The following is a 15,735-nucleotide window of genomic DNA, read 5'->3' on the forward strand; positions in this document are numbered from 1 at the left end:
ATATACTGGTCATTGGAAACAACATTCCTATGCTTAAGGAAGTTAAGAACTGGTTGGGATCTTGTTTCGTAATGAAAGATCTTGGTGAAGCTGCTTATATTCTAGGAATCAAGATCTACCGAGATAGGTCTAAGCGGCTTCTAAGGCTAAGTTAAAGTACATACATAGACAAGGTAATGACACGCTTCTCAATGGATAACTCCAAAAAGGAGCTCTCCCCATGGCTAAAGGAACCGTGTTGAACAAATTGCAATCTCCGGCAACAGACATTGAAACTAAGCACATGCAAGCAATTCCATATGCTTCAGCGATTGGTTATATCATGTATGCAATTTTATGTACTAGACATGACGTCTCGTATGCGTTGAGCATGACTAGTCGTTTTCAGCAAATCCTGGCATTGCCCATTGGACTGCAGTAAGGAACATTCTTAGGTACCTGAAAAGGACCAAGGATATGTTTTTGGTGTTTGGAGGAGTGGAAGAAGAGATCACTGTAAGGTGTTACACTGATGCTAGCTTCCAGAATGACCAAGATGTTTCTCGCTCACAATCTGCTTGAAATGAAGAAATCCATAGCCCACCTCGATCTGATTCCAAGTTTTCGAAAACCGATTGACGTAATCTGTGATAACACAGGAGCCATTGCTCAAGCCAAAGAGCTCAGATCTCATCACAGGGCCAAGCACATTCTAATTAAGTTCCACTATATACGAGAAATACTGGAACGAGGAGACATCATAATAAGCAAAGTAGACACAGATCAAAACCTAGCTGACCCGTTCACTAAACCGATGACTCAGGACAAGCATGATCATCACAGAGATGTTATCGGTCTTAGATTAGCTAGTAGGTTGTTTTGATTTAGTATTTGGATGTGTGAACATTTCAAACAGTTATACTTTAAGTTCTCTTTTGATTTAATGGTTAAATGCAAATGTAGAATAATATAATTGTGTTCAGTTTTAATACGTTTAATTCATGAATATTGTATTCTAAATTATCCATAGTCGGTCAAACTCGTAGGAACGACTTTGAATTAAGACTATTCTGACTTTGGACTCAAGGAGTTGACTTCCAAACTCACAGACCTCATTATGAATGACGTTGGATGTAACTCGCATCAAATCATCTTCATGGATCTTATTCATAAGATGTTTTGATACTGGTATACTCATTTAGTATCCTTAGACCTGAGATACATATTGGAACTTTCGTTTACTAAAGATTACTCTTTGATCAGTGTCAACCGCTGTCGCGTAACTGGCCGCTATAAAGGCATTGGTTGGGAATAATCTAAAGTTCAGTGGGAGTGTATGTATTCAAGATGGGATTATGTACTCTTACAACTTGGCGCCCTCGTTGATTCAAATTGGTAAAGTGTGAGGCCTCACCAAACTTACTATGTGTTTGATTGGACCACTTTGATTCTAGATCGAGAACAATAATGATTGAACGCCATATGAGATTGAATATGATCCATGTCTCATTGTTCAATTGATGTCTTATACGGAAAGGATAAATGACGACGATTACCATAAGCTCATTATCTTGCAATAGTGTATTCCAAGATGTTTTGGTTAATGACTTTAAAATGTTAACTTGTTGGGGGCAGCCATGTGTAGCTAGAGCACCGCTGGCTGTTAGCGTTGAGGAACTTAACCAGAAACCGTCCAAGTGGGAGACTGTTGGATTTTATGGACTGGTTCGGTAAAGTCAACGCGGCTGACCGAGTTTTGACCCGTAAGAGTTACACATTGGGTAACGAGCATAAAATCCGCTTAAATTAGTTAACCGGTATTGACGAATAATTAACGAGTATTATTGTTTGTACTAAATATAAACAATAGTTATATTATAAAGTTTGTTTACTAGTGAAATAAACTTGTAACGGGCTTTTAAACGGGTGTCGGGCTTAATTAATATGAAGGACACGGAAGATGGTTATGAAACAATATTATGATTAATATATATATATATATATAATCATCTAGTTAAAAATCTAACCTAGCCGCAAAGAAATATATATATATATATATATATATATATATATATATAATCATCTAGTTAAAAATCTAACCTAGCCGCAAAGAAATATATATATATATATATATAATCATCTAGTTAAAAATCTAACCTAGCCGCAAAGAAAGACTTGGACATCACTCCAAGAATTTAAAATCCCATTAATATATTGTGGTGCATGATCTCACGTAGACCTGCGGATCGACGGAAACCAAGTTTAAAAGCTACAGGTAAACGCCGCAACAAATCAACGCCACCACCGCTCGACGCCGCGTAGTACGCGCCGTCCAGCGCTGCTGCCGCTGACCAGCCGCCACTGCTCACGCGCCGCCGTCACTCGTTTCGTCACCTAGCATCACTCGTTAACTCTCGGTGTCTCGACCGGTTATTCATTAATCGAGGTATTATTTATCTCATCGGTAGTTAATGATATATTTATAATTACTGTGCTCGTATGGTGTTGTAACCGGATCCTGTCGGGTTTAGTTTCGGTGCTGTTTATTCGTTTATATTCCGCTGCGCATTTATTAATTAATAAGATTAATTATTATTTGTCACATTTATTGAACCGGGTTTAATAAATAAAATTTTGATTAATTACCGGTGAAACCCAACAACAACTTCCTGTCTTGTGTGGGTTGAGACCAAAAGTAACTTTACACACATGAAAATTAGATGATAGTAAACAAAGTCGTTGCACGTTAATATTCCAAGAGGCGATACGCCATAGTCGAGCTTTATGACCCTTGAGCTCTATGGGTCTCGTGTTACGAGCCTCGAGCTTTATGGGTTCACGCTTTGTGGACATGGAGATTTATGTGTCTCATGCTTTATCAGCCTCGGGCTTTACGAGTCTCGTGCTTTATGGCCTGGAGCTTTATGGGTCTCATAATTCATGAATCATGAGCCTTGCATCTATGGTATTTAACTTTTTTCAATAGGCCTGTAAACGAACCGAATGAACACGAACACTTAATCGAACATATATTTTGGGTTCGTGTTCGTTTATTTAAAAAAGGAACATGTTGTTATTCATTTCTGTTTCTTTGTTTAACTTCTAACGAACAGTTCATGAAATTAACAAACATAAATGAACATAACTGAACAAATATAAACACACATATATAAACAAATGGTAAACGGACATAAATAAACAAATATAAAATCATTAATAACTATATGACTATTCAAGATAATATTTAATTATTTTCTATTAATATGTAACGAACATAAATAAACGGATAAAATTAACATAAACAAACGTTCACGAACATGAACGAACAAACGAAGCATGTGTTCATGCTCATTCGTTTATAACTTCTCTTATTTCGATTCAATGAAGTTTAATGGGCAGATTACAGAAACTCAAGGGCCACATGCCTTTAAAATCAAATCATGTGTACCAGGTAAATTATTTTCTTTGTTCCACCCATTTCATCCCAACTGACAGACAATTGACCGTAAGTATAAAATTCTTTATTTGCCCATCAAGTGTTTGATGAAATGCCTTGTTGATATTGTTCAATCATGATGATGTATTCCCATTATTTACTTTAAATGTTTGTACTTAAGAATACTTTTCAAGTTGATCACCAAGTGTTTGATAAAATGCCTAAATGGGTTTCTTGATTCTTGGCATTAATAAATAAATAAATAGGCTGTGTATTTAAATTTGATATGAAATGTTTAATAAGTATCTAATAATAAACAAGTCTTATTAGCTATGCAGTCGATATCACTGTCGGTGATATATCGGTTATCGGTCCTTTGGTAAAATATTGGGACCGATAATAACAACAATATTGACTGATATATGACCGGCATATCACCGATGTTCCCGTTTTAAGTCTTAATTATCATTTTTTTATGTTTAATGTTAGTGTTTTAAGTCTTAATCAGTTCCTACTTGCTACGATTGGTAGTGTTTTGCAAACTGAATTATTAGTGTTAAAATTGCTATATATATGAATTTTGCATGATATTAAAATTATCAATATTCCACTCACCGCGATAACTGATATCTCAAATATCGGTCCTTGATATCCGATATTTTTCCGCATTAATTGCTTAGTTTAGGAGTTGAAATGTAAAAGCCATACTAGTTATTAAGTTGAAAATTTATCAAAAAAAAAATTCTATGTGGTTAATTATGTAAAGCAGACGAAATTTGAGGTCTAAGCGAGCCGGGCCGCTCGTGAGCTACTCGAGATTGGCTCGCTAAAAGCTTGAATTGATCCGAGCTTAAACGAGCCCGAGCGTGAGCCTAAAAATAAGCTTATCTAATAAACGAACCTGAGTCCGAGCCCAAGCCCAAGCTTCACTTATTGAATTCGCGAGCCTAAACGAGCCCTATTATTTATATAGTTTTTTTATACAACATATTAAATGTATATTTGTATAATAAGTATAATTATGCATTAAATATTAATAAAATAACCAAATAATTTATATATTATGTATAATATATAAATTATATAAATGCATGTTAATTAATTAATAAATAAATACGAGCCGAGCCCAAGCTTGAAAAACTACTCACAAGCGGAGCTTGAGCTCTAGTAAAGTTAAATGAGTTGAGCTCAAGCCTTGTCTCGCTCGGTCTCGGCTAGTTTACACCCCTGGTTGAAATGGTGGGTGTGCCAGTGCATTGATTTTATTGTAGCAAACACTTTTTTTTTTCAAAGTTGGATCTTTATGTATCATACCAGAAAGGAAAGCTTGTATATGGGTATAAATTGTCATTACTTATTGAAGATTATGTAATAACCACTTTAACATATAGAGATATTTGATGCTCACAATACATACTGTCATATATTCATTGTTCGTATATATTGTTTACAGGCTTACTATCATCATTCATTGAATCCAAATGAGCCATCACGAGCATTTTACACTCATTCTATGTGTTCTTGTGTTGCTCTCGCACAACATCAACTCATTTAGTTGGCCTTTCTCAAGTGGAAAGGTTGATTTTAGTGAAACAAATTCTGAAACTTCCGATTATATTGTTGCTGAGTTTTCGATAGAACCGTTAAATAGCAAAAGGGGTGTGAGTTTGGTTGAAAAGGCGAAGAAGAAGGCTTCTTTATCAAATTCTTGTTGGCAAAACGCGTATCAAAATCTGTTTGAAGGATGCTCGGAGATTTTAGCACGTGAGGAACAACGGTCGAGGCTTGCTTGGCATCTTAGTGATTGCTTTCAAAAGGAAACTGCGAGGCCTCGTTTACCTTATTGTGATGCTAAATCTTTAATGGTTAATTGTCTCAAAAAGTTAGATGAAGATACTCATAGGGTTTATCTTGAGTTCTATCTTGAAACCAATGTCATCTGTCATCAGCTACAGTCAGTCTCTCTCTATATACAAATACATGTATATATTTATATATCATAAAGTTACTAGAATTGATCTTTGACTTGTTGTAGGACTGATGCATTCAAGAGACAAACCAAAAGATTGGTGAATGAACTCAAAACATCTGCTGAATATGCAGAAGACAAGTTAGACAACATACACGAGAAAGCCGAAAGCCTGCTGCATAGTTCAAATAATATTCATGATTCTTTATCTTCTATCGATGATCAAACACAACAACTGGCTGAAGCATCAAAACATGTTGAACAAAGTGTTAATATTGTGTTGGAGCATTCAGTGTCGGTTTATGAACAGTTTTTTAAGATAGTCGAGTCTCAAATGGAGCTGCAAAATGGACAAATGAAAATGAGTGAAAGGATAGATGAAGGGATGATGATGATTAATGAGTCTGCTAATAAGTTAGGTGAAGAAATGAACAGTTTAAGACACAAAGCGGTTGAAATTGAGGAAGAAATGGATAAAGTTGGAAATGAAATGTTTATGAAGATGAATACTTTACAAAGTAAAACCTATGATATTGAGAACATAGCCGAAACCTCATTAGACAAGCAAAAACAACTTTTTGAAAGCCAGAGTGTCGCCCTTGAAATTATCCAAACCGTCACACGGTTTCAATTGCAAGCACTAGAAGAAAGCAGGTATATGTATATATAATATGTATGTGTATCAGTATATGTATATTAGTTGACTTTAAAATATTATTGCAGGGAAAGTCTACAACAGTTGATTTCACTTGGTAATATGCAACAACAGGAACTTATGCAAAGGCAAGAACAGCTTAAACATGCTCATGATCATCTAATTGAGAATTCAAAAACTATATTGGCCGCTCAGGTTCATCTTTTGCCATATACTTGTTGTTGCATATTCGGTTAGTTTTGTGTTTTATCGTTTCAAATAGCCTTCTGTTGTTTGATAGGAAACTTTTGAGTCAAAGCAAGCAAGCATGTTTCTTGCAGTCGACAAGCTTTTGACTCTGCACAACGCACTTTTGCTAGAATCACGAGTCATTAAAGCTTTCCTTGTATATTCTATATCAATCTTCATTCTGTTCATGCTTACAAGCACAAAGCAAACCTACAGTATCAGACCGAGGCTATACATAGGGTTATGCGCGACATTTTTAATTGAATTTGTGGTGCTTCGATATGGAACCGACATTGAACAACAAGCATGGATCATAAGCATTGTAAGGTTAACATTTGTCATCCTCGCTTCGTGTCAACTTTCGTATGCCATTTACACATACAGAGACTACGAGACACTGAACCATCTAATGCTTCAATCGCTAATCGAAAAGGTTAATGGCATGCAAGTAAATAAACAGCTTTTATGCGAAGACGATGGTGTTGACTGGTCTACATGGGTTGACTCAGATTTACCCGAAGATGAACCGAACGAGCTTGACTGTATAAAGTAAATAATTTTATAATGCATTTATTAAAACATTGTCATTATTATATATGATGAAACTTATGACTTTACAACCTGGTGGGAATACTTTGTTCATGTTTGAAAAAGTTACCAGGATCAACCATTGTTTTCACTTTTACCAACCTGTTGAGGTTGTTTTTGAAGTAACTTGAACCCCAAGTATCCTTAGCTTCTGCATAACTTTTACCAATTCCAAGATCAAGATCATTGTAATTCAAATATGACCTTCTGGGAGCTTTTGAAACATAAGAAGTCATGTAATTATACAACCTTCTAATCCAACTTATATGTGGTGATGTTTCATTTCCATCCCACACAACCAAATACTCAATCATGTATAACGATCCACGTCTATGCGGGAATGAAATAGCAGATTCCGGTATCTCATTCATCTTACCTCCGTATGGTGTTAACACCAGGATTGCCATTCCGGCTTCTATTTGATCATTGTAAAACCTCCATATCCCTTCAAACCCGTCTTCCGAAATAGGATTCGTTGCAAAATCCGACTTTCCTTTAAACGAATTCTTCGGCATCGCGGTTCTGTTTAACAGAATCTCCAACGGCTCTCCATTTGTGAAACTAGAACCGATTACAACTGATTCAATCCAACTCATTTCGGTACAATCTTCTCGAGTCAACCCCAATTCTGGAAACTCTTTATTCATTAACACAAGTAACCGATCGATTCCACCGAGGAAAAGCGTCTCGAAACTTGCTCGTATCGTTCGGTTTCCAGTACTCGGATTCACTACACTAAACATTAAAACTCTAATATCAAGATTTTCATCAATCTTGGGTGCAACATATTGCCATTTGTGGATGATCTTAGTCAAGTTTTGTTCCAAAGTTCGGTCGATTGAGAAATCGTCACTGAATCAGGAACCGAAACGAGCTTTATCTTCCATGAAAGAATGATTCCGAAGCTAGATCCGCCACCACCTCTTATAGCCCAAAACATATCCTCACCCATAGATTCTCTATCAAGTATCTTGCCATTTACATTCATGAATCTTGCATCAATGATATTATCCGCTGCAAGACCGTATTTCCTCATCAATGCACCATACCCGCCGCCACTAACATGCCCTCCAAGCCCCAAAGCATTCCAAACACCACCCGAGAATCCAAGATTCCGGCTTTTTTGCGCAATGTTATAGTAAAGTTCACCTAAAGTTGCACCGGTTTGAACCCATGCAGTGGCGGTTCAAATGTCAACCATGATAGATTTAAGGTTTCTTAGATCAAGAACTATAAATGGGAGTTGTGAAACATATGACAACCCCTCGAAATCATGGCCTCCGCTTCGTGTTCGTATCTCAAACCCGTGTTTCTTGGAGCAGAGCACGAGTGTTTGGATTTGGGATTCATGAACCGGTGTGAGTATAAAGCGAGGTTTTAGAGTTGAGGGTGATGTGAACCTTAAATTGTTTATAGATGATTGTAAGACTGATGTGTATGATGAGTTGGTTGGGCTGTAAATGACTCGCGAGATTGCATCGGGGTCATTAGAGTTATGAATCAGGCAATTAAGAAAATCGGAATCAGTACCGGTATTCGTTGATAGAAGTTGGCATGCTTGTAAAAGTAACAAGAAGTTAACAATAATAATAAGATTCAAGAATGTATATGGTGTTTGAATGTTCATTTTTTTTGTGTAAGAAATATGATCAAAGGCATTTGATTTATACATAAATGTAGATATAGATATATTATAGTCAAGATTCTTAATGTCTTATTGCAACTTGTTGCAAAGTTAAGTGCCACAAGAAAACTGCAATTGGGAATGAAAGTTGAATAATTGAAGCAACATGTATTCAACTAGCCATCAGTAATTGACTTTGACCATTTTAAGTTGTACAGTTGCCCAAAAAGGGCCATGCATACTTGTGTAAACGAATCGAACGCACACGAATAAGGGCATATTCGTGTTCGTTTATTTAACTTTAAATGAACACGAACACTTAATTGGATAAATATTTGTGCTCATATTCGTTCGTTTAAAAGATGAGCATGCTCGTGATTATTCGTTCATTAATTATCTAAATGAACAATTCACGAACATACGTAAACGAACATAAATGAAGAGACTGAACGTTCGACTTGTTTACAAACCTATAAATGAATCATGCCCCCCCCCCCCCAAAGTTAAATAATTGAAGCAAGTGTTTACTGCCTCATTTAAAATATAAATAAACAATTCACAAACATACGTAAAGAAACAAAAGCAAACATAAATGAACATACTAATCGTTCAGCTCGCTATCCGTGGGACTCGAACCACGACCACGTGGTTAAAAGCCACGCGCTCTACCAACTGAGCTAGAACGGCACTTATTTTCATCACGTGATTCCTATCACATATATTAATAATAAGTCCAGAATACGTATATATATACATTTCTATATGTCGAGTTTTAAGTTCTCATACAAGTTATTTGTGCTTTGTTCATTAACAAACTACAGGTTTAAGGTACAGAAATGTGACAATCACATCATCATTCCACCCGAGCGATGAATTTGTGGGGCCCACACTGCATAAAGTCATAAAGGATCGTTGTCTCACTAGGACGTTTTAACGTTAGAAATTTGTTTTGAGTTTATGTTCCAACATTCAAGACATTTCATAACTGCCATACACCTTCAGTGATGTGATATGGAAAACGTTGTTAAAACAAAAGGTAATTAAGTATTTGAGTTTATGAGTGGTACAATCAATAATGTGTCCTTTTGGATTTGCATTTATCTAATAATGATTATTTATTCCCACTTAGGGATCATTTTCTCTTAGGTCATTCATTGGCGAACGTTATGAAATTGGCTATCAATATCATCTTTTCTTGATTAATTTGTTAATCAAATTCTTGACCCAACAATAAGTAGATTATGCTTACTAATTTTATTAGGTGTCTAATAAAGTGCATCAATAACAAACTCGAATCGCTTGCGTCACACTAATGACGTTTTCATTAGTGAAACGAATTTGTCATAAAAATGCGTTTCAACTTACTTTACCCCTATCATTATCGAGCAATAAGCATTAGTCTTAACCGCACGTTGCTACAAAAGCCCATGTGGCTAGTCTTGGTCTAAGCAGCAGTGCAAGAAGGAGCTCGTTCTTGTATAAAGCGGTCTTGGTTGTGTGGTTTATAGGTGTTGTATCACATCTTCTAGAGTCATGGGCGAGGTTGCTAACATCACAAACAACCCACTGGATTACCTAATGGGTTAAACATGTATTCGGCCTAAGCGGTTAACCCAGGCCGGTTAGGGTAACAAATCTCTTGAGTATGATTTTATGTCTGTATCAAGGTGTTGAAATGATGTTTCATTTAAGTGGTGAGTGTTTAAATGTCGTTTTAAACAGATCCTATAGATTTAATACTAAGTTTAAAGATGATGTGCGAGTTTGACCCACAAAAAAACAAACATTAAGCTACATTTGCTTTCCATTACATTCATTAAAAATTGAAACAATATTTAACAAATGACAATGACTTTAAATATCTTTTTAAGTTTTAACCGATTGTTAACTTCTATTACAAAAAAAAAAAAAAAAAAAAAAGGTGGTTCACTATTATACATCATTATCACATGTAACAACAATGTCTTTCAACCCAACTTTCAACTCATCCCACTCCACCTCACTAAACCCATCACCACCATCAACCACCACCATCTCCACCAACAACAACTCCGGCACCACCGCCGTCACAGTCACCGAAACCAGCACCCTCCCTTTCACCAACCCAATAACACCATTCTCTTTATCATTCACCTTCTTCAACCCATACCCTAAAATCCTCCCAACTTCCACCACCTTCTTCTTAATCTCCACCGCACTCATCACCGTCGTAAACCGCCACTCTTTCTTCGTATTATCCTCAAAAATACCCGATAAATTCAACCCGGATGACAATGATATTATATCAAATGCATTCATTGTATTCAATGTTGTTTTATATGCCATTGAATCCAAATTAATTGAAGCATCGTCGTTGTTGTTGTCGTCGAATAATTCAAAACTCGGGTTCGGTTTCAAAGATTTCTTGAACCATGTAACGCCCATCAAACTTTCAATGCTCATTCGGGTTTTAGGGTTCGGGTCAAGCAGTTTACGAATAATAACCCGGGGTTGCTTCGATATCCAATCGGGAAACACGATTTCCCGATTGAACATTTTGCGATACATGTCGGCTAAGTTACTGTCGTCGAACGGTAAATACCCGGTCAAGAGGTTAAATAATATAACCCCACATGACCATGCATCCGCCTTTGCGCCATCGTAGCCTCTCCGCTGGATAATCTCGGGTGCGGTGAATGATGGAGTTCCACACGCCGTGTGTAGTAAACCGTCCTTTCGAGACTCTGGTAGCGCCGACAAACCAAAGTCGGAGATTTTAAGAGTACCTATTAGACACAATGTAATTAGACAACGCTAGATGTAGTAATACATAAATACGAGCTAAGTATATAATTCATTCGCTTTTAAAAACCCTAATCACAATTATCAAAATATAAAACACATTTGCACCTTCATTATGCAATTAGACAAATGTTAGAGGTAGTTATACACAAATATAAACCAAGAATAAAACTAATTTGCTTGTAAAAACCCTAATTTTAATTACTAACATATAAAACACATTTACATCTTCATTTACACTTAAGGATGTTATAAACAAGTTGTGCTCACATGTTCACCCCTAATTAACAAAACCCGAACCCAAAAGTCATGTACGAAGTGTGAATCCAAACATGACCACATATTTGCGGGTTGACCCAAACACAACCCGTTTGACCCGAACATTTTTATATTTTTCACATATTAATTTAAATTTATAAATTCATACAAAAAAGTATTACATTTTAGCTATAAAATATTTTGCCAATTTACTTTTAGTATTATATTTTTACACCTCGTACCCAACCAATTTAATTTATTACGTAAAACACATTTAAAAAAATTAAAATAAAAAACCAATAGCTTAAACAGGTCAAACAATAAACCCGACCTGTTTAGTTAAACAAGTTCACATACTCGACCCAAAAGCAACCCGACCCAACAAATTCATGTTAAATTCGTATCGTGTCAGAAACTTACCATCCTTATCAAGCAACAAATTTTGTGGCTTCAAATCTCGGTGCGCAACACCATGCTGATGACAAAACTCAAGCGTAGCAACGAGTTGCTGAAAGTAAAACCTAGCAGTCGCCTCCCTCATCCGCCCACGTCGGACAAGCTGCGTGAACAGCTCACCGCCAGCCGCCAATTCCATGACCAAATAAATCTTGGTTTTCGTCGCCATGACTTCGTGGAGTTTAAGGATGTTTGGGTGGTTCAACCTCCGCATGGCGGCTACTTCTCGGACCAGTCTAGGTTCCATTGTGGGGTCTCCGGCGGCCGGTTTTTCAATGACTTTGACGGCCACGGCGGAGTCGTCTGCGAGTGAGCGGCCGTAATAGACTTTGGCGAAACTGCCGCGGCCTAAGAGGCGAGTGAGGTGGTATTTGTTGAGGATGATGGTGCCACCGTCGCTGGTGGTACGGTTGATGGTGGACGGTGCCATGCCGGACGGCAATGACGGCCGCCGTAAATGATAATAATATTTGGTAGGTTTTAATTTGGTTGTTGGAGTAGAAGTTGTTTTTAAGGTGTTTTTATAGGGGTTTGAAACATGACTAAGATGACTAAGGACACAGTTGGTGCTTAACTGTATTGAGCAGATTTTTTTGGTGGTGTTGAAGTACATTTATGTCCTCAACTTTTTGGCCTTTTGTTACATACTTTTTTTTTATTTCAAATTAAAGAGTTTCGTTGTCTCGTTCTGACTAGACTATGCTGTCTGAACTGAGCTCGCGCTGGCTTTGAAGTTTGGCTTGAGCGTTCACTTGAAAAACCATATCGTCGGCCGCTACTTGACAGTTGTTTTACAAACGGTGGGACGAAGTATTTTTTTTTAAGGTTTTGTTACATTATTATTGTTGTTGTTGTTGTGGTTAATTTTCTAGGACAGTTCTAGCATGAATATTAAGTAAGACTAATGTCATTCAAAAGAAAAAGAAAAAAGATAAAGATTAGTATAAAGCATTTTAATTTATATTTATAATAGTTGCTGAAATCAAAATTTTATTTCAACTGAAGAGATATGATGTTCAACATATACGGGTAAACATAGAAGTCTAAATCACGAAAAAAATTGAATCCACGTGTCAGGATTAGTTGATTCATAATAAATTTTGCGTTTTGACCTTAGATCTGCGGTTTGGTCTGCGTGAGTGCATCTGGACTAATTTAATGCGAGGTGTTAACGTTAAAAACGGTTATTCTCGATTAAGTGGTCCCCACTCAATTAGAGTTGATTTTGAATCAATTACCCTATTTTGAGTTGGGGGGTTCGGGTTTTAAAATGCCTAGATGTGAGAGAGACGATGTGATGTATATACAGTAGAAACTCGATAAATTAATACTCGATTATTTAATAAACTCTTTAAGATAATATTTTTTGCCGGTCCCGACTTGGGAATAGGGTGCTAAATTAATAATTCGCTAAAATTATAAGATAATACATTTTTGATAATTTCTTTAAACCCCATATAAAATATAAATTAATAATTCCTTATATATAGCATATTACATGAATGATTTATGAAGGTTTCTTGAAAAATAACTCAATTGTCTTTTGTTTTTTGTTGAAATCAATTTCCCCTTAAATCTCGTCTCTAATTTTCCTTAGCATGGTAAGAACTTCTGGTGTTGTTTTCTCATAGTTCAACAAGAAATTGTTCAATGTGATTGCCGCTTTAATAGCTTCGTTTCGCGAAGGGGGCTCCATTGTAGAACTTTCATCATCTTCTTCATCGATATCATCTTTATTAATTCCAATAACGTTTTCAATAATTTCTTCATCAGTCAACAACTGTGCAACTACATTTTCTTCTGGGTGAGTCAGAACATTCTACTATAAATTAATAAAATATTAATTAATATATAAATTAATAAAATATTAATTAATATATAAATTAATAATTATTAATTTATCGATTAATTAATAACTCTTTTAATTAATAAATTTTGGTGGTCCCAAGTATATTATTTTATAGAGTTTCTGCTGTATATTGAAATTACAGTTTTGCACGTCACATGTGATGTAATTTAACTGGACTTTTGGATGAAAGTAAATGAAAATGACTAAAATCGCGGCAAAGCGTCATATAATGCAACTGAAATTAAAAGAAATTTTGTGTATTGAAAGAACCCTCACTTATAATTGAAAACTTTAAACTATTTACTACCAAAAATCAGTCGGTTATAAATATTTGAAAATCAAAGCATCGGTTATAAGTTCGCTTTTGAGTCTTAAATGAACCGACTCATGAGCATTTCCATATTTTACTTGTAACCTTTTTTTTTTTTTTGCAATTTAAATTGAAAAGTAGTGATTACATCGAAACATAAGGCAAGCGGATAACAAGCTTTATCCGCCTCCCTTTTTGAATTGTAACTCAAAATTTGACTAATGCTTTATTTTAAATCTAAAATATAATTAGTCTCAAGTTAGCAAACTTATATGACACCCATGATCGAATGGTTTAGTGATATGGTATTCATCCTTTTAAAGTAGAGGTATTGAGTTCAAATCCTTGCAATGCAAGGTTAGGGGATTTTCAGTGGAAATAATTTGTTGTTCAAACAAAAAAAAATGGCAAACTCATATGAAAACATGAGTTTTGTTGTCTTTAATGTTGCATCAATACAACACGAAATTACATGTGCATGAAATGACTTTGTAAGACATAGACATATGACAACATGCTAGGTGCATCTATAATAAAGACTCTATACACGATCTACACGTCTGCAAAGAAAATAATGGCACAGGTGTATTTACATTGTACATCTAAAACAAAACACTATATGCATGATTTGCATCTCTCATGTGTGAATTGAAAAACACACTACACAATCTATGAAATAAAGAGTAAAAACATTGATCATCATCATACATGTCACATAAAAAACCTTATGTAATATGATACGAAAGTAAAATATTTTAATTGTAAAAAGTTTATATTCATATACTGTTTATTTATACAGGTGCATAATACGGAGAAACATATTGGGGTATTCCAGAAAAGCAACATGGTATCGAGCCTGCGATTTTCTTTTTGAATCTCACTACCATCGATCATTGTCTAACCCTATCGAGTTTTTCTAAATTAAGCTTTGTCAATAATCGCCTCTTCCCTTGCTACACACAGTTGGGCCTTTCCACCGCCGATCAAGCCTAGGTTGTTCATAAATACGTTTTTTATGTAACCCTCTCCCCACAGTTTAATGAACACCGATATAAGTACACTAATTAGTAGGGGTGTTCACAGTTCGGTTTTAAACCGTGAAACCGCCCAAACCGGTTGTCGGTTTGGTTTCGCGGTTGGTTTTTGTTTTTAACTTTCGGTCGGTCGGTTTGAAAATTTTCAAACCGTAATGAACGGTTTGGTTTACGGTTTATACAAAAAAACCGTTCGAATAAAACCGGACCGGACCGTAAGATTGGATAATATATTTTAATTTTTGTTATATATTTTATAATACATATATTTAGTTATCTATATTTAATATTTGATTTAGTTAATTAATATGAATATAGGCGAAACCTATGTTTAGCTTCAAAGTGTAGCAGCACACCACAATCTATGGTTATAAACTTACAGCTTCTGTATTTAATTTATTTCATAAGACAATTGTTATTATACTTTATTTCTTTTATTTGAATGATGAGATTCATATTATAAATAGATAGTATGCTCTTATAACAAGATTGTTTTATGCATTTTGGATAAAGTTTTATTTTATCTTTTGCGGGTTTTTATTATAAAGACATAATAAGTTTAAAACTT

The 15,735-nt window shown here is 35.5% G+C and overlaps 2 protein-coding genes, 1 non-coding gene and 1 pseudogene across 3 annotated transcripts; 1 reads left to right on the top strand and 3 right to left on the bottom strand.

Annotated features, from left to right (window-relative positions):
* The first annotated feature begins 4,896 nt into the window (after positions 1-4,896).
* Positions 4,897-6,822, top strand: LOC143585482 (protein GAMETE EXPRESSED 1-like). The gene is made up of 4 exons (XM_077067262.1): positions 4,897-5,369; positions 5,451-6,038; positions 6,108-6,234; positions 6,320-6,822. Exons 1-4 carry the CDS (start codon positions 4,897-4,899, stop codon positions 6,818-6,820), a joined length of 1,689 nt encoding a protein of 562 aa, XP_076923377.1. The 3' UTR covers positions 6,821-6,822.
* A 29-nt stretch (positions 6,823-6,851) lies between these two features.
* Positions 6,852-8,596, bottom strand: LOC143585483 (tetrahydroberberine oxidase pseudogene; annotated as a pseudogene).
* Positions 8,597-9,094: 498 nt separating this feature from the next.
* TRNAK-UUU (transfer RNA lysine (anticodon UUU)) lies at positions 9,095-9,166 on the bottom strand. Its single transcript has one exon. It is a non-coding gene; the product is annotated as a tRNA-Lys (tRNA).
* Positions 9,167-10,411: 1,245 nt separating this feature from the next.
* LOC143585484 (CBL-interacting serine/threonine-protein kinase 7-like) lies at positions 10,412-12,404 on the bottom strand. Its single transcript, XM_077067263.1, has 2 exons — positions 11,939-12,404; positions 10,412-11,244 (listed from the first exon to the last, which is right to left on the bottom strand). Exons 1-2 carry the CDS (start codon positions 12,402-12,404, stop codon positions 10,412-10,414), a joined length of 1,299 nt encoding a protein of 432 aa, XP_076923378.1.
* Between the last annotated feature and the right edge of the window lie 3,331 nt (positions 12,405-15,735).

This window comes from Bidens hawaiensis, unplaced genomic scaffold, assembly GCF_021521415.1.
Source record: "Bidens hawaiensis isolate Kalapana, Puna unplaced genomic scaffold, B.hawaiensis_p1.1 tig00033865_1, whole genome shotgun sequence".
NCBI classification, from domain to species: domain Eukaryota; kingdom Viridiplantae; phylum Streptophyta; class Magnoliopsida; order Asterales; family Asteraceae; genus Bidens; species Bidens hawaiensis.